Source organism: Felis catus, chromosome A2, assembly GCF_018350175.1.
Source record: "Felis catus isolate Fca126 chromosome A2, F.catus_Fca126_mat1.0, whole genome shotgun sequence".
In the NCBI taxonomy this organism is placed as follows: domain Eukaryota; kingdom Metazoa; phylum Chordata; class Mammalia; order Carnivora; family Felidae; genus Felis; species Felis catus.
Window position 1 is genome coordinate 111,711,937 of NC_058369.1, and position 19,204 is coordinate 111,731,140.

General features: G+C 35.5%; 1 protein-coding gene across 24 annotated transcripts in view; it reads left to right on the plus strand.

Annotated features, from left to right (window-relative positions):
• The window catches only part of HDAC9 (histone deacetylase 9), a 939,894-nt gene that overhangs the window by 904,985 nt on the left and 15,705 nt on the right, over window positions 1–19,204 (plus strand). For 22 of the 24 annotated variants that reach the window (XM_019825556.2, XM_045053248.1, XM_045053242.1 and 19 more), the window contains one exon: window positions 7,820–7,997. In XM_019825556.2, coding sequence (XP_019681115.1) covers window positions 7,820–7,997 — 178 coding nt within the window. Of the gene's footprint in view, window positions 1–7,819; window positions 7,998–16,303; window positions 16,429–19,204 lie in introns of all 24 variants that reach the window. The other 2 variants (XR_006594863.1, XM_045053238.1) reach the window with 2 other exon arrangements.

The window sequence follows — 19,204 nt, forward strand, 5'->3', positions numbered from 1 at the left end:
GGAGGAGGGCGCTTACTGTGATGAGCACTGAGTGTTGTATATAAGTGATGAAAATCACTGAATTCAACTCCTGAAACCAATAGTGCATTTTATGTTACCTAACTAAAATTTAAATTTAAAAAAAAGAAACTTATTCAGAAATTCAAGACATGATAGAATTAGCAGATAAAAATATTAGTTACTCCTAATATGAAGAGGAAAGTTGCAAGCATGATGTTCAGAGAAATTAAAAACCTGGAAAATGTGCAAATGGAAGTTTTAGAGATGAAAAATTATAAAAAAAAAGCATTTGAAATTTAAAAAAAATGTACCCTAGAAGAATTAATGGCAGATGATACATTGCAAAAGACAAAAACAAAACAAAACAAAAACAATGAAGTTGAAGAAGTAATAGGAACTATTCAAAGTGAAGAATAGAAAAGTACTGAGGTGCACCTGGGTGGCTCAGTCAGTTGGGCATCCAACTCTTCATTTCAGCCCAGGTCATGATCTTACGGTTCGTGAGTTTGAGCCCCACATCGGGCTCCACAGTGACAGTGTGGAGCCTGCTTGGGATTCTTTCTCTCCCTCTCTCTCTCTGCCTCTCCCCCACTCTTTCTCTCTCTGTCTCTCAAATAAATAAACTTCAAAAAAGGGGAAAAAATGCTGAAAAATAGTATATCAGTAATATATTGGACAGCATCAATCAGCTAACATATCAATAATTAGAGTTCCAGAAAAGGAAGAAGTTTGGGAAGTATTTAAAGAAATAGTGGGAAAAGGTTTTATAATTTGATGAAAACCACAAATCCACAGATCCCTCAAGCTCAATCTCAAGCAGAATAAACATGAATAAAATCACACTGAGGAACATTATCATGAAATCTTAAAAGAAGCCGGAGAAAAGAAAAATCATATTGCATAAAAAGAAAAAAAAACGATGATAAGATGAAGATAAGAATCTTTCAATCTCAGAATAGATAGGTTAAATGACAGAAGCCTGGGATTAAAGACTACATAGTATATGGTTTCATTTATATGAAATTATAGAAAAGGCAAAATACAGTGGCAGAATTTCAGTTATTATTAGGGGCCAAGAAGGAGGGTAAAAAATTCATGCCAAAAGGCCAAAATAAGGTTTTAGGGATGAAGAAAATATTCTATATTTCGATATATGTGTGACTGCACACATTTGTCAACATGCATTATAATCTGCCCTTAGAACTGGTAAATTTTATTGAATATGAACTATACTCAATGAGGCTGATAAAAAAAAGATAGTTATGAAATGAAGGAAAAATACCAGCTTTTGAAACTTTTAAAGAATTTCAGTTACAGAAACAGTGTTTTTAAGAGAAAAAACATTTAAATTGACCCCTACAAAAATAAGGGAATAAAGTAACAAATTTAGTATCAACAGGCAAACCATGCACAAGATTTAATTTTGAAAATCTGTAATTGGGCTTTCAAAGATGTCTATTTGTTGACAGAATCATTGATAAAATTCCTATTCTTAGTTGTGTATTCTGAAATAGAATGAAATTGAGAAGTCATATGATTTTGCAGCATCTAAATTTAGTAAATAAAATTTTATAGAATCATAAATGGAGAAAGCTTTCTTGATAAGTTCAGCTTACATAAAATGTTTGCCAAATAAAGGTACCTGTGAAAGAAGGGAAAAACAGTAGTTGTGAAAGTATTTGGTATGAAGTAGTCACTGATATCAATATTTTAAAAATTGGAAGTGAAAGATATCCCACATATAGCAGAATTTACTACCATAGCACCACACTTGTGAAGATGGGGCCAACCAAAAATATTACAGTCTCTTGAGAAGAATATTTAAAGATGCCACAGTTTCAAATTTATTAACTGTAAAATTCCACTTTGAAGAAGATTTCAGGCAGTTTTATGAAAAAGTATAAAATATTTGGACCACATTGAAAAAAAATGCAATCTTCATAAAAATACCAATGATATTCTATTACTGAGAGATATGGCCACAAAATTGATTAACCTATGTTAATATTTAGCAGCAATCATAATTCTGCTTATGTTATTTTCTAATGTTTACATAATCAGTATAAAGTAGGTACTATAATTTGGCATATATGAATTATAATATTTTTGTTTTTTTAGAATGAATTTTAGTTATGAAAATAACTTTTGAATAGGACTATTTTATATTTTATAAGTCCACTGATAAAAACAGTTTGCTGACCAGTAAATGAACATTTCAATGACATGATTTTTATTTTTAGCCCCATTTTAACCTTAAAATTGCCCCAACTTGGATGAAAAATTACCTGGCCGCTCTACTGATACACCAACTTTCAATACATCTTTATTTTTACATATATATATATACAATACTTTGGATCCCAATAAATGTCTCCATTTTGATTAAAACATCTATCTTAAACTCTATTAAGAAGCTCTGAGCTCTGGAAAATCTCTGTGAGGCCCCTTTAAGTCCCGGGTGTTAATAATCTCTGAAGTTGATGGGGATTGGAAATGGTTTACTACCAGCTTCTTGTCCTGTGAGAACATGGTGTGTAATGACAAAAGACAACATTATTTAAGTGCAAGCTTGAGAAATGACTCTAAAACCCCAGAAGGATGAGGGAAGGGTGAGGTTTCAGGGGTCAGGAGGTGTTCAAAGTGTCAAAGGCTTTGGTTGGGAAAACTTTTGGCTAATGTGTTGCTTTTAACACAGCAAATACCTGTTTTTCCAAAACGCTTATTACCAAGAACAATGTTGTTGTTACTGAAGTCTGATTACATAGTACCTGCAGAATGTCCTCTCATGGTTCCTACCTGACCCAATGACACCCCATCTATGGCCTCCCTCTAACTCTTGACTGTCTGCATCTATTACCTGGTTCTTACCTTTATTTTAGATTCATTCTTTGCCTTTACCAGAAAAAACAGAAATGTAGAATAATGAAGGTTAAATAGTCAAAAAGAAGGAGGAGGAGGAGGAGGGTTGGGGGAGAGGAGGGAAGAAAAGAAAAGGAAAGAAATAAAAGGAAAGGAAAGGAAAGGTGTTAAAAGTGGGGAGATTTACATAGTGGGCAAAATGAATAAGGATAGAGGATATAACCAAAGAGGGAGTGTGCATGTCCAGTTTTAATGTAAAACTCCTCTCTTTTGACAGTTTTATTGCTTTAGGAGACTAATCCACTGGTGGCTAGTTACTAATATTTTACTTTATAAGTAACAGCTCCTGAAAACTCTAGCAGTAAACCTTGGTTCATTTCTCTTGTGTGCTAATAGGGGTATTATTCTCGTGCCAACAGATATGGTAACCTGGCACATATGTTTGTGAAAGAAAAAAAAACCTACTCATCATGTGAAAACATAACCCATAAATTTGTAGTTTGAATTGGCTGCATATGGCACAGTCTGTGCTATACCCACTTCCATTTTAATTATTCTCCTTCACAAATAGAGATAGTAGTCTATGAATGCATTATTAATATAGAATATTTCCTTTGTTTTTATAGGCTTTCCAGAGGCCATATTGAATTCAAAGTTTTGGGTTATTTCTGAGTCAGAAACCTCATACATTTGGATAAAAACCAAACTTCCAACGTTTAATCTTAGCTTAGCAGGATATTTTATACACATTACATTTTATTCCAAAAGGTCTTACTATTTAAAATCTTTCTTACTACTCACATACCTAAAGGCTAAATGTTGAAGAATCATTGTCAGTCATTCTACTGAAAAATTATGATTAACGATTCACACCTTCCATCCTGATTGTGTTTGGGGAGTAAAGATGTTTGTTTTGTCTATGGCCAAGAATTCTCTTCTTAAGGGAAAATGTACAGTGCTTCCAAATTAAAGCCCTTTATTCTAGATGTGCCATATTTTCTAAAAGTGTTTACTGACCTCCTCAAGCGTTTAGAGACTCACAGAGAAGATTTTCTTCCATAACAAATTTATTCTAACATTCAAGTGTAATACATAACATGAGATCAGAAAAATCACTATCATTGAGAATTACAGCAAGGAGACCCCTTTCATTATCAACTCTACCACTATCATGTTATAACTGTGGAAACTGTGCTCCAGAGTGATCCAAATGACTTCTCTGGGACTGGTGTGTATTCTCCAACCTATAAATCTTGACTTTTAGTTCAGGGCCCCTTCTTCAGTGGACTTCTTACTCATGCTCTTCAATGAGCCCTTATCTCCAGTTTTATGATAGCTTCATCAATGTCTTAGCTGGTAGACACGTGTTTGCAATAGTATAAGGTTATGAGAAATGAAGAGTAAAAAGGACAAGTCTTACATGGTTGTCTCACTTGGTGTAAAAACTCACACCATAAAGTCAATAAAAGGTGCATCAAGTGAGTAACATATCTGAGGAACATGGGTAACCTGTTATTACCAAATATGATTTCTTTGGTAAAGCAAAGAATGTATATAATTCTTATATAATATAAATAATTCTTTTAAGTTGGTATTTTTTAGATTGAGTCCATTTTTATATTCTTATGTATAGTGGAAAGAGGGTAGAGAAGGACTGAATAAAGGAGGACAACAGAGTACAGAGCAAGAGATATTTTGGAGTCAATCCTGGATGAGGATTTCAGCTTTTCTTCTTCCTAGCCATGTGACTTTAGAAAGGTTACCCAACAGGGGCACCTGGGTGGCTCAGTCAGTTAAACGTCATACTTTAGCTCAGGCCATGATCCCACAGGTTGTGGGTTCAAGCCCCATGTCAGATCCTGGAGCCTGCTTTGGATTCTATGTCTCCTTCTCTCCCTGCCCCTCCCCTGCTCATGCTCTGTCTCTCTCTGTCTCTCAAAAATAAATAAATGTTACAAAAAAATTAGAACAATTACCTAATATTGCATCATAATTGTTATGAGGATTAAATGAAATTATAAATTATGAATGTGAAAACATCTAACATACTCCTTGGCACATATTAGGAGTTAATTAATGCTAGTTTCTCTTTCATATAGTGTATAAAACATAATTTAACCCATAAACCACCTGCTACCTGTTGTTTGTTTGTCAGAGGCCCCATATTATTCACTCTAGAGAAAAAGGAAAGGATGTCATCCAGCATCACCAATTTTCTGAATATCCTGAGCTAAAATAATGTTTAGTAGTAATATTTTGTTTTGGGGTGCCTGGGTGGCTCAGTTGGTTAAGAGTTCGACTTCCCCTCAGGTCATGATCTTACAGTTCATGAGTTTGAGCACCGTGTCGGGCTCTGTGCCAACAGCTCAGAGCCTAGAGCCTGCTTCGGATTCTTTGTCTCCCTTTTTCTCTCTGCCCCTTCTTCCCTTGCACTCTCTCTCTCTCTTAAAAAAAATTTAAAAATTTTTGATAAAAAAATCAAAAATAATATTTTGTGAAACTCATTATAACTGAATGCACTTAGAGATGGAATATGGTATTTCCAACTTGAATAAGATTATAATGACATTGTAAACTAGAAAACTTAGGGTCTTGGAATGGAATTGTCAAATCAGAGTCATCTTTCAAAGTTGAGAGAGGTAGGGGTGCCCTAAATAATAAGCCAAGATACATTTCATTACCTACCTCCTAAACCTCGCTTTACTCCATTCCCTCATTTCTTTCTGTCACTTCCTTTTAGTTTTAGACATCATCATTTCCCACCTGGATTTTTGCCAAGATGTGAAATTGGTTTTCCTGCCACCACTCTCATCACCTTCCAATTCATCATCCAAGATCTGTCCAGAGGGATCTTTTAAAAACTTAAACCTGATTCCCTGCCTCTTCTGCTTAAAATGGCCCCTTTTCACCTACAGGTTGAAGTCCAACATCATTCACATGTTATTCAAGACAGTGTGTTAATTAACCTATGTCTACAACAACAGTCTCCTTCATCACACTCAAGACTTTTCCAAATGCTCCAGTTGTGCCTAGCAATGGACTTTGTAACCCCCTCCACCACTGCCACCGCCACCACCACCACCACTGCCAACAACAGCAACAACAACAATAACAACAACACAGAGACATGAGATTCCAGTCTCTGCACATCTGTGTGTACTATTTCCTCTTCCAGGGTTACTTGCCTCCCTCTATTTAACGTTGACTAACTTCTGATGGTCTTTCAAATACTCAGTCAAGTGTTGTTTTTTCTGGCAACTCTTCTCTCATTTTCCCATCATCATAAGTATATATTCCACTTAGTTCCTCTCAGGATCACATGGGCAATTTCCACACAGAATTGTCATTTAGACCACAAATTTCTTGGTGTGAGGGAAGAATCTTTATGTCCTCAACATCTAGCACAGTCTTAGCTTTCAAAGAAAATGTTAGTTTGTGGGTTCATTCACAGTTAGAATTGCTATCATTTGGTCCTAGTTGAAAGCTTTATGATTCTCATACTTTGGTCAGAATAAGTGATCACAACAAGTAACATTGTAGTAGACAACTAAATGAGAAGTGATTGGGAGATTGGGTCTTCTCCCCTAACATCATATCCATTCCTTTGTGAAGCAGTAAGATAGGGAGAGGCAGATTTAAAAAATGTTAGAACTGGAAGGGATTTGAGATCTTTCCCCTGTTGTGAGAAGCAGAAATGAAGTGGTCCAGGACCCAGTTATCTTCGTTCCCAATCCAGCATTCATCCATTTGCCTTTTTTTTTTTTAATTTTTAGTTTATTTTTTAAATTTTATTTTGGAGACAGCATGAACAGGGGAGATGGGCAGAGGGAGAGAGAGAGAATCTTAAGCAGGCTCCACACTCAGCACAGAGCCTGATACAGGGCGTGATCCCATGACCCTAGGATCATGACCTGAGACGAAATCAGGAGTTGAACACTCAACTGACTGAGCTAGTCAGGTGCCCCATCCATTTGTCTTTTCTATTCTAGTAGAACTTTTTTTCTGTTTTTTTTTTTTGAAGTAAACAAACTCTGCATGCCAAATTCTTTCCTAATTCGTCAGGCTGCAGAGATAGTTCTAACCTGGTAAGTCATGTCAGCACCTAGGAATATTCTCCTGCTTTGATTTGAGATGACTCAATACTTCACACACACACACACACACACACACACACACACACACACACACATACACACACACACTCACACGCAGAATAGCTTAGGGGCTGCAAGAAGGCCATTGACTCTGCTTTTTCATATTTATCCCACTGGCATGTTTTCATGCAATGACCTCCTCTTTTCCTCATTCCCCTTCCCCTCCTCAAAAAATGAAACTTCCGTATGACATGAGGAAGGGTGCCAACATCAACCAGTGCATATATTAAAGTTTTAAATCAATTATTGTTCTAGTACACACCCTGGGGTTAAGAAAGAAAGAACATCCAGGACTAACAAACCTGATTGTTCTGGCAAAGTTGCCATTCAATTCATGCTGGCATTTTGGGGCTTTTCTTTTTCTTTAATATTCTAACCTCATTTTTTTATAAAAAGGTAATGGCTCAATAGCAATTTTTAACATTACTATTTCATTCAGTTTCTCCATAAGACTTCTACCTCCCAGTCTCTTAAGGATTTCCCAGGGGCACAATGCCCAGGGTTTGCTTACTTGATTGTAGAGACAACTGCCAGTCTGATAGTGAGTTCATTGGACCATGGATTATTCCTCACTTTATTACCCTCTAAGCAAGGGAGAGACTCAGGCTGGGGACTATGAGCACTTCACAACTTGGCAGTCTTAGACTGAGAAATAGACTTAATCATAATATTTAAGAAACCAAATTACAGCTATGTATAGCATAGAGAATTTTAACTCAACAACTGCTCTGAGTTGGACCTATATAAGTAGTCTGATTAATACTGCTCTAAAATTCCTATTAAAATATGATGCATTTTTTTTCTAGGCAAGTACTGGAAGTCAGTTAGGATGGTGGCTGTGCCAAGGGGCTGTGCTTTGGCTGGGGCACAGTTGCAAGAGGAGACGGAGACCGTTTCTGCCATGGCCTCCCTGACGGTAGATGTAGAACAGCCCTTTGCTTCAGAAGACAGCAGGTATGGATTCAAGATGGGGGAGTCATTAAGGTCAGTAACATCCAGGCTCATCATTAGCATTTGTGAACCTCTCTCCAGGCTTTCCTTCTCCTGTCTCCTCCACTTCCACCACCTGTGTTCTCCAAAGCCACAGATGCCACAGCACACACTATAGGCCACCAAGAATTCCATTCTTAGTGGGAAACACAGAACTAGAGCATGTGGTTGCAGTTCACAGAGAAATAGAGGGCGTGAGATACATGGTGAGAAAAATCACTCCTTGTTGAGTAATTTAGTGCAGATCATTATGGAAAGAGCTGCTTGTGGGCTTTACTTCTTAGTTATCTCTCATTTTCCAGATATTCTTTTTCTATCATCATTTTGAAATTACTGTTATAACAAAGTGAAAAAACGAGAGCAGAAGTTGGAGGTATTACTAGTCAATAATTTAGAAAACCTAAACATGTACGAGCTCCTTATATGACTATTCTTGTGGTACAAGGACTGGATAAAGATACAAGTGGCCTACAAAGGAGATGGGAGTGTGTGAAAAGGAATGTGTGGACTCTTCAGTCTGATTTTATTCTATCCTATGATAAGAAATTGAATCCAGTCAGTCTTCATATGAGTATAGCTTTCAGGAAAAGAAAAAATAAGGTTAACCTAAGATTGAGTTTGCTTATTCTCCTTCTGAGAAATGCTTGTTGGTTTGTGCATTTTGGTGTTCATCATCCTATCATACAGACAGTGTTACATTCAAGATTTCTTTTAAGTCTGCCAGAACCAAATCCATCACAAATGTACATATATTAACATTGGTGCTTTCTGTAGCTGGCTTCAAAGTCACATTTTCTCAATTTAAAAACGAATCAGGTGAGGCTTTACTAAAGCTCTTCCAGCTTGCACTTTTAAAATGCTTCTGAGAAGGAAATCATATTCCCTCTGTCAATAACATCACCATTAATTACACAGATCCTGCTACCTAGTACCTAGTTGGCAATTTTCCCAAGAATGTGCAAATTTGAACCGTTTTAGCTTTCTTACTTTTACTGGACATTCGGAGTTTAATGGATTTAACATCTTGCTTTGGTGAAGAGCAGGAGATGCATTGAATAAAATATTTCATTTTTATGCAAGTATTTTTCTTACTATAACCATTTAAGACCAGATTACCTGTAAAAAAAAAAGTTGTATAATACTGTATTAGAAGGCATCTTCATCTGGGCATCTGGAGCATAAAGGGAAAACTTATTTCACTTCTTCGATAATATGAACTAACCCCCTGCAGTTCTCAGCTAAGAACCAAACCAAGTTCATAATGCAAAGGTGTTGCAATTATTCCCAAAGCCAAATGCAGTTAGTTGTCTGTCATCTGAGGACTATAAAACTGAGCAAACTAACATCTGTTAGTGTTGGATATAAAAGGAATATATTTGTTCTTTAGAATTCATTTAATATAGAGAAGTGAAGCTAAATTCCAACCTGAGTGAAATGAATGGTAAATAATTTTGCTTAGAATAATTAAGAATGATAAGTCATGTTATAAGCCCCAAGTAGTAAAAACAATCTCAGAACTTTGGCATGAATTCTCTCTATAAGTATGCTTGCTTATCCTCAGGTAAATAATGTGTTTGACTTCTGTTAATCAATGGGGACTTAACCCTGGCTTGAGTTCTCAGTGATTTTTTTTAAGAGCTCACAGTGATTTTTAAGCTTCCTCTGATAGCAGAGAGAGAATGAGAATGGGAATGTTCTGATGTGTAGGGAAAACAGAGTTTAAGCTTGTGACCTGGATTCATGTTTGTTTACCAGTATGAAACACACTGTATCTATTTTGATTGATTTTTCTTATGGGAAGAAAAGTAGTTTTGCTTGAAATATTTTCCAAGGCTTTGCACTCACTTTTTCAGCAGAGGAAAAGAAAACTTCTTCTAGAATTGGCTTTTGCATTTCTATTGAACCATGCATGAATTTCATCAGAGAGAGTCAGAGACAGAGAACCCTTGAAAGCCACAGCACATTTGTTCTTTTCAGGGGCATGCTATTAGAATTGTCTCCCTACTCAATACAGGAAAGAAGACTTTCAGAATGAGATAAAAAGATGGAAATGTTCTTGGGCCTTTGTTATGAATGTAATATTATAAGTACACAGGAAATTAAAAAATTAGAAAAATCAGAATGCTAAATGAATGGAAAAGAGTGAAGGCAAGATTCTTTTTATAGGAAATTCTTGCCAGTTATTTTGGAGGATATATTGGTGTTTGGAGTGAGATGACTCATTTTGTACTAAGATTTTGGGTAAAGCAGCTCTTTTCCTGGCCAACTCATATCTGACTCATTTACCACTAGTGAATAAGGGATAAAATGCTCCTGGCTAAGAACCATTGTAAGTATTTTTTGTTCATTTTTCTTGGATGGGGGGGGGGCAAAAGGGAGATGACAACACATTGCAAACAGTTATTTCATTTTTTACAACTTATTGATGGACCATGAAGAATAAATTATTAGAAAAAGGCTGATATGTGGGGATTCATTTTAGAGATGATTAACTGAAATACAGTTTTCAAAACATAGTTTTCAGGTGGCAAAGGACTCGAGTGAGAAAGAAATCAATAGCAGACCAGAAAAAAAAAAGACAAAAAAATGAAAGGGGCCCAGTTATATGTTCAAAGATTATTTAAATAGATAGACCTGGTCACTTAGAAGAGAGAACTATGATTTTAGGTTTCTTCTTATTTGCTAGGAGACTTCACCTTTAAAAGATTATAGTTTGCATTGGTTGGATATCTGTTTCAAATGCTTCTACTTTGAAAAGGTCAGTGCAGTATTCAGGTTTATTCTTGGATACCAGTTCAGGCTGTGCTGAAAATCAAGAAAAATCTCTCTCTGACAATCAAAACTTCAGGATGATAAACTATTCAGTTATTGGGAACACATTTACAATCCAGAATTCCTGAGTGTTTCTTTCTCTTTTTTTAAACCAAAACAGAAACTGAAAGTTACATTTTCTTTTCTTTTCTTTTTTTATGTTTATTTATTTTTTAGAGAGAGCATGTGAGCATGCGCAGAGGAGGGGAAGAGAGAGGGGGAGAGAGAATTGTAAGCAGGCCCATGCTATCCGCACAGAGCTGGGTGCAGGTCTTGATCTCACAGTTGAGAGATCAAGACTTGAGCCAAAATCAAGAGTCAGACACTTAACCGACTGAGCCACCCAGGTACCCTGAAAGTTATATTTTTCAAATGTCAGTTTGACCTGTTGATTATAGTGTGAACCATGTTAGATTTTCTTAATACATTCCAATCTGGTTGTTTATTTAATTATTTAGTCTTCTAATTTTGGCAACTTTTCTCATGAGATGGTTTCAAGTCATTATATAATACAGAAGTATGAGAAAATATATGATTCTAAGCGTAGCCATTTTGTTTTTTGAATAACTGTCTTACTTATGAGTATAAAAAATGTATAACGATAAATTGGAAAATCCCAAGTATCATCTCCCTATCACTGGTGATAGTGAATGGCCTATCACTAGTGCCAAGGACATTTTCAACCACATTTTTCTGTATCTTAATATTTATATAGAAATATAGACTACTATTAAAGACACATCCATGTCTAGTATTCCTAGAAACACAACTTTGTTTTCTGTTCTTTAGGATTATATCTCCAAGGCTTCTAAAGCTAAATATTGCACAAATTATGCAGTTTTCTGATTTTTTTTCTATGATGCCATTATTTTGATCACTTGTTTATCTAACCAAGCAAACATTCCAATATAAACTTTATTCTGAATTTTCATCCAGTGTCAACAAAATCTTAGTTGAAAAATGGGCTAAGTGGGCTAACGATTTGGAAGCTCCTGGTAAAAGTAAGGATAATCTGTCCCTTCTTCTCTTCTTTTTCCTCTTCTTTCTGGGGACCATCTTTTTATCTCTGTTTTTTGGTGCCTATCATATGGTCATGGGGTATGTTTAAAGTCTGACTTAGCATGTTAGGGTTCAACCCAGTGCCCATTTATATATTTTAGGGTTCCTTCTGAATTCTTAAAAGAAGTGTTTTCTAAGGAAAAAGCACATTTGAATGGGACTATAAGTAAAATAAGATCACATGATAACTTCAGCTTCCTATCATTTCATCTTCATCTCTACTCCTTCACTCTTTTCTTCTTAACACTACAAAGGATGAATAGAGTCTGAATCAGCTTGCACAGATTCAAATCCCAGCACCAACTTAATAATTGTGTGGTCTCAGGCAAGTTACTTATCTCCCTGGGCATTGTTTTCCTTGTATTTAAAATGAAGGGAAAATTTCATAGGGTTTTGAGGAGAAAATGAAACAGTACATCTTAACACAATACCTAATACATAGTAAATACTCAGTACAGATTGGTTTCATTATTTTTTCCATCATTTTTCTTCTTCCACAATTTATTTTTGCCTCCTTTAATACATAGTTCATCATCCAGTGATGTATATTAGAATATGGAGGCTGTACCTGGGCATCTATGGCTGACTCTTCATAGGTTAAATCAGTAGTACAGTCATTAAACACAAGGGATTGACAAATAATCTCTAAGCAATAAATTGGTTGAGTTCATTAATCTGTAATTAGCTGACTTAACTCAAGACTTTCACAATGCCTAATACATTGTAGGTAATAAATAAATACTTAATGAATGAATGAATCCAAAGAGAGAAGATGAAATACTGTGAAAATGGCAACATTTTGTAATGATACCTTAGCAATTCTTGTCTCTCTCGATTTACTATGTTTTGTGAGAGAATTAGTATTTTTATATTTTTATAAGAGTTTTCAAAATGTTTATTTTATATGTATTTTTAATAGGACTAATTGACAATGTCAATTTTCAGATAACTAGAAACCATAGTACTCATATCATAAAGATGGATTGACTGAATAAATACAATAAAGGTGGGAGGAGGCAGCAAAATATCTTCCTGAATGGAGAAAGGAATTGTATTTAGGGAGGGAGACAAACATGGGAGTGATGCTGACAGATTACAGGATTATCCTCCAACCTGCGGAATGAGGAAAGAGAATATCCAGTCCATTCATTCTTTAAACACGTCTGATTATTCTGTATGTGCTGGACAAAGTGTTGAGATTCAGGGTCACAAAGCTTCCTCACAGTCCCCAAAATGTTCATATACTTGAGGATTTTATTACTTTTCTATTGCTAGCTTTAAAAATTACTGTAAAATTAATCAGTGGCTTAAGATGACAGAAAGGTCAGAAGGCTGACAAGTCTCTAGGCTAAAATCAAGAGGTTAGCAGGGCTTGAGTCCTTTCCTGGAGGATCTAAGAGAGAATCTGCATCCTTGTCTTTTCCAGTTTCTAGAGGCTGCCTGTATTCCTTGGCTCATGACCCCCTTCTGTATCTACAAAACCAGCAGATATACATCCTGCTGACCTTTCTTCACTTATCACATCTCTATCTAACTGAAAGAAGAAAGCTGGGAAAGCTGGCTTATAAACTGGGAAAGATTCCCTGCTTTGGAAGACTCATGATTAGATTAGCTCCACTAGGATAATTAAGATAATTTCTTCATCTCAAGGTACTTAACTTTAATCACATCTTCAAAGTCAGTTTTGCCATGCAAAGTGACTATATTCACAGCTTCCCAGGATTAGAACATAGACACCATTGGAGGCTATTATTCTTCCTACCATAGGATTAGACATGAGCAACCAACTATAATAAGTGACAATTTGCTATATTGAGCTGTAGAAAAAAAAGAAGACCTAACACAGACCAAGAAATGGGAAACATCACAGAGCCGAACAACTGAGCCAGGGTAGGAAAATATATAGGATTTCACCTAGTAAATAAGAAGAAAGGTATCTTGAGATAGAGACAATAGCTTGAGCAAACCATCTACTTTTTTAAACTTCTACTGCCAACACTGAGTCCAAAGTACCTTCATCTCTTGTCTAAACTCTTAGTAGTTTCCTTACTAGTTCCCATATCCATTTTTGCTTCCTTTCTAATCCAGTTTCTAGGGAGCAATCCAGGAGCTCTTCAAAACAGAACAAAACAAAACAAAAAAAAACAACTGGAGAGCAAATCCTGTCATGCCTCGGCTTAAAACCCTTCATTGCCTTTCCATTCCATTCCATTAGCATTATCATTCTTAACAGGACTCATAAGCCTCCATGATCAGTGAACTTATTTCATTTTTTTTTCACTTGATCTTAGCCAAAAGGCCGAGAAGCGATATTTCATTTTTTTTTTCAAACTGGAACGTACCTTACATATACTAGCATGCACAAACAGATTTTTTTTTTACCTATTCCATACTCAAATGAACATCACTCAGAACAAGATCAAGAACATTTTCCTCAGCCAGCAAGTTGCCTTGTGCCTCTTAGTCAACGCCATTTCCTCCAGAGGTAATTCAGTTTTTTGGTTTTTTGGTTTTTTAAAATCGTTTCAACACTGTAGATTAGTTCTGCCAAACATTAAGTTTAATTTAAAGGGAATCAGTAGGTCATACAGATTTTTGTCTCTCTTATTTTACTCCACTAAGCATAATGCTTTTGAGACCCATATAGTCAGTAGCTTGTTCATTTTTGTTACTGTGCAGTATCCTCCTGTATAAACACACCATAAGCTGTCTATCCTGTGGGTGGGCGTTTGGCTTGTTACCTACTTGGGGCTATTAATTTATTTCTCTGGGGGTTTTTAATGAGACATAATTGACATGTAGCATTATATTTTAGGTATAAAACATAATGATTTAATATATGTATATTTTGTGAAATAATCACCACAATAACCCTAGTTAACATCCATTAGCACACATAGTTATAATTTTTTTCTTGTCATGAGAACCCTTAAAATGTATTCTCTTAACATTTTTCAAACAAAAAACCACAGTGATATTAATTATAGTCACTATGAGGTACCTTACATCCCCAGGACTTATTTATTTTATAATTTGAAGTTTGTACCTTTAGACCACTTTTACCCATTTTACCTTCCTCTTACCCCTACCCTCATCTCTGGCAACTACCAGTCTGCTCTCTCTATGTGTAAGTTCAGAGGTATGTGTAAGATTCCACAGGTAAGTGAGATCATATAGTATTTGCTTTCTCTGTCTGATTTATTTCACTTAACATAATGTCTTCAAGGTCCATCCAAGTTGTCACAAATGCCAAGATTTTCTTCTTTTTTTTTTTTTGTTTTTTTATTTATTTTTGGGACAGAGAGAGACAGAGCATGAACGGGGGAGGGGCAGAGAGAGAGGGAGACACAGAATCGGAAACAGGCTCCAGGCTCTGAGCCATCAGCCCAGAGCCTGACACGGGGCCCGAACCCACGGACCGTGAGATCGTGACCTGGCCGAAGTCGGACACTTAACCGACTGCGCCACCCAGGCGCCCCAAGATTTTCTTCTTTTTATGGCTGAATAATACTCCATTGTGCCACATTTTCTTTATCCATTCATCCACTAATAAATACTTAGGTCGCTTTTATGTCTTGGCTATTTTAAATCATACCGCAGTGAGTATGGGGCTGAATAGATCTTTTCAAGTTAGTTTCTCATTTCCTTTGATAAATACCCAGAAGTGGAATTGCTGGATCATAATATAGCAGTTCTATTTTTAATTTTTTGAGGAACTCCCATAAAATGTTTTCATAGTGGCTGCACCAATGTACAATCCCACCATCAGTGCATAAGGGTTCTCTTTTCCCCTCATCCTTGCCATCATTTGTTATATGTTGTCTTTTTGATAATAGCCATTCTAACATGTATGAGATGGTATCTCATTGTGGTTTTGATTTGCATTTACCTGATGATTACTGGGCGTTTAGCACCTTGTCATGTCCTGTCAACCATTTGTGTGTCTTCTTTAGAAAAATGTCTACTCAGGTCCTCTGCCATTTAGGGCTATTATGAATAAAGCTATGAAAATTTATTATTGTGGTAAAAAGCATGTAACATAACATTTTCCTTCTGAACCATTTTTAAGTATACAGTAGTGTTAACTGTATGCCCATTATTGTGCAACATATCTCTAGAATTTTTTCATCTTGCAAAACTAAAGGTCTATACCTATTAAACAGCAATTTCTCTTTCCCCTATTCCCCAGCTCCTGGCAACCACTATTTTACTTTCTGTTTCTAACAATTCAACTGCTTTTGATACCTCATATAAGTGGAATATGCAGTATTTGCCTTTTGTGACTGGCTTACCTCAGTTAGCAAAATGTCCTCAAGGTTCATCCATATTGTAGTATATGACTAGGTTCTATCCTTTTTAGTGCTGAATAACATTCCATTGTAGGCATATGCCACATTGTCTTTATCATTCGTCTATTAATGGACATTTAGGTTGCCTCCACCTCTTGGACACTGCGAATAATGCTTCAATGAATATGGTATGCAATTATCTCTTCAAGATCCTGTTTTCAATTCTTTTGGATATATACCCAGAACTGGAATTGCTGGATCATATGGTAATTATATTTTTAATTTTTTGAGGAACCTAAGTCTCTATGAAATTTTTGTACAAGTTTTTATTTTGTGAACACAGCACTCAATTTTCTTTGATATATACCTAGGAATAGAATCGCCAAGGTGTAGGGAAGCCATGTGTTTGTAATACACTTCCAAACTGCTCTCCAAAATGGTCGTGCCATCTTTCATTCCCATCAGCAATGAATGACTACTCCAATTACTTCATATCCTCACCTGCACTTTGTAAAATCAGTCTATAATTTTAGCCTTTCTAGCGGATATGTAATGGTATCTTACTGTGGTTTTTATATTTTTTTCCAAAGACCTATATTCATGTTAATATCATGCCCCTTGGCACATATACTCCATACTGTTTGGAATACTTTTCTTCCCTTTCTTCCCACTTGACCATGTACTGGCCTCCCCATTTTCTTCCACTTATCCAAAAAATTCAGATCAAATATCACTCCCTCTTCTTGGAGAATATTCACTGACCATCAATCCCCAAATTAGGTCAGGTACCCCTGTTCTATTTTCTGTCTCCTCAATACTTGTAGTACCTAGAACAGAGCCAGGGTGCATAATAGACATGCAGTAATTATAATTTGAATCAGTGAGAGATTCAGTAAACTGTGGAGTGCCAGAATTAGTAGACATGTGGAGCTTTGGGAGCTATGGGAAGGTAAGTGTGGCAGCCATTCTGGAAAGCAGTTTAGTACTATTTACTATACACAAAGCATATTAACTAGTAATCCTGCTTCTAAAGCTGGTCTTGTCTAAAGTCATTAAAGTATATATATAGTAAGAAGTTCACTACAGTTTTATTCATGGTGGGTAGACAGAGGGAGTCAAACCTGGGGTCCATTATTGGGAGAATGGAATAGTTAAAATGTGGCAGATATATATATGTAGATATATATATATATCTACATATATATATCTGCCACATTTTAACTATTTCATATATATGTAGATATATATTGTAGATATATATATATATATATATATATGTATATATCATGGAGATACCATGTAGTACTTGGCAGTGACAGACTAGATAAACATAACTGCATGGATAGATCTAGTAAATGCAGAACTAAGTGAGAAAATTAAGCAACAGAAATTATATATATAATATATGTATATTATATATAATATATATAAATATGTAAGTTTATACATAATATGTAAATATATAAATATATTAATTACATAAAATAAAAATATATGCTCACAAAACAATAATATATAGCTCTGAAGTGTACCCTACAAACAAAATAATGTACATAACAGGCATTAGATTGTCTGCCTTGAAGGAGGAAGAAAAAGTAAGATAATAATGGGATTCAAACAAGTCAATGAAACAAGAGAAAACACATATTACTAAATGACATTATTCATATAAACAAAGAAATACTGTTTTAAAAATCATAGAAAATGAAATACATTTTGGGAAATGTACAAGAATGTAAGGCAAATACAAGAATTTAAGTTTATGCTATATATTTTCTCAAGTTAAATTGTTTACTTTCTGCTTTATATTTTTGTAAGTTATCTTAACCTGTGATTGCTGGACTGAACAGATCCTTCTCTTAAATATATGTAATCTTCACCCTTTATTGACAGAGAATCATCAGTGTTCACTGTTAAGTTGGCTGGCTAGAGTAGAAGTTTATGTCTTCCAATTAGCCAAACTATTGTACTAAAATTTATCTTTGGAGGTTTTATTTTATACGTATTGTTGACCTTACTGTATCTGCATCTTACCTACTTACAAATGGAATTAAATTTAAAAATGTAAAGATTGCATCTCTTCCCTTTCCCTATCTCTTTCCACAACTGTATTTTTGCTAATCAAGGTAAGCTTGGTGTATATGTACATTGATTATGGAAGTGGGGAGCCCCCACATTTCCAGAGCATTGCTTCTCACTGTTTCACAAAAAAAAAAAATACATTAATGGGGCGCCTGGGTGGCTCAGTCAGTTAAGTGTCCGACTTCAGCTCAGGTCATGATCTCGCAGTCTGTGAGTTCGAGCCCCGCGTCAGGCTCTGTGCTGACAGCTCAGAGCCTGGAGCCTGCTTCGGATTCTGTGTCTTCCTCTCTCTCTGACCCTCCCCCATTCATGCTGTGTCTCTCTCTGTCTCAAAAATAAATAAACATTTAAAATTTTTTAAAAAAAAATACATTAAAAGGTCATTCCTCACCAAGTTCATTTTCTAAGTGTTTCACAAAGATGATTTCTTTTTAAAAAATCCTTTTAAAGAAATATGTAGACTATAAAACAGATATCTAGGGGATAGGAATTAAATAAAGACAATACCACCTCCACTGAAAGCTATGTATGTGAAAAGGGAAATACTATAAATTATCACAGTGGCAGATGTAAATAATACAGTTCTTCTGTAATTGTTCAACACTTTACAGTTTATAAAGCATGTTCTCTTAAATTACATCCCTGAGGGCAAGTCAAGGAATATTTCAGTTTTAAAGAGAAAATTGAGACTCTACAAATGTTGACTTGCTCAAAGTTAAATTTTAGAAAGTGGTAGAGCTGGGACTTAAGCACAGAGCATTTGCCTTGAAATCCAGGAGATTCTACAACTTTCTATGCTACTAACACTATCTCTATGCAGCAAGACACAGAGAATTGGTTAGTTATGTGGATGCATATTTGATTCAGTAGAAGGTGGGGATTAGTAAGTGGACTATTTCCAAAAAAGTGGTTAGTATGAAATAATTTTTTTTTTACTTTAGAGAGAAAGTGCATGAGTCG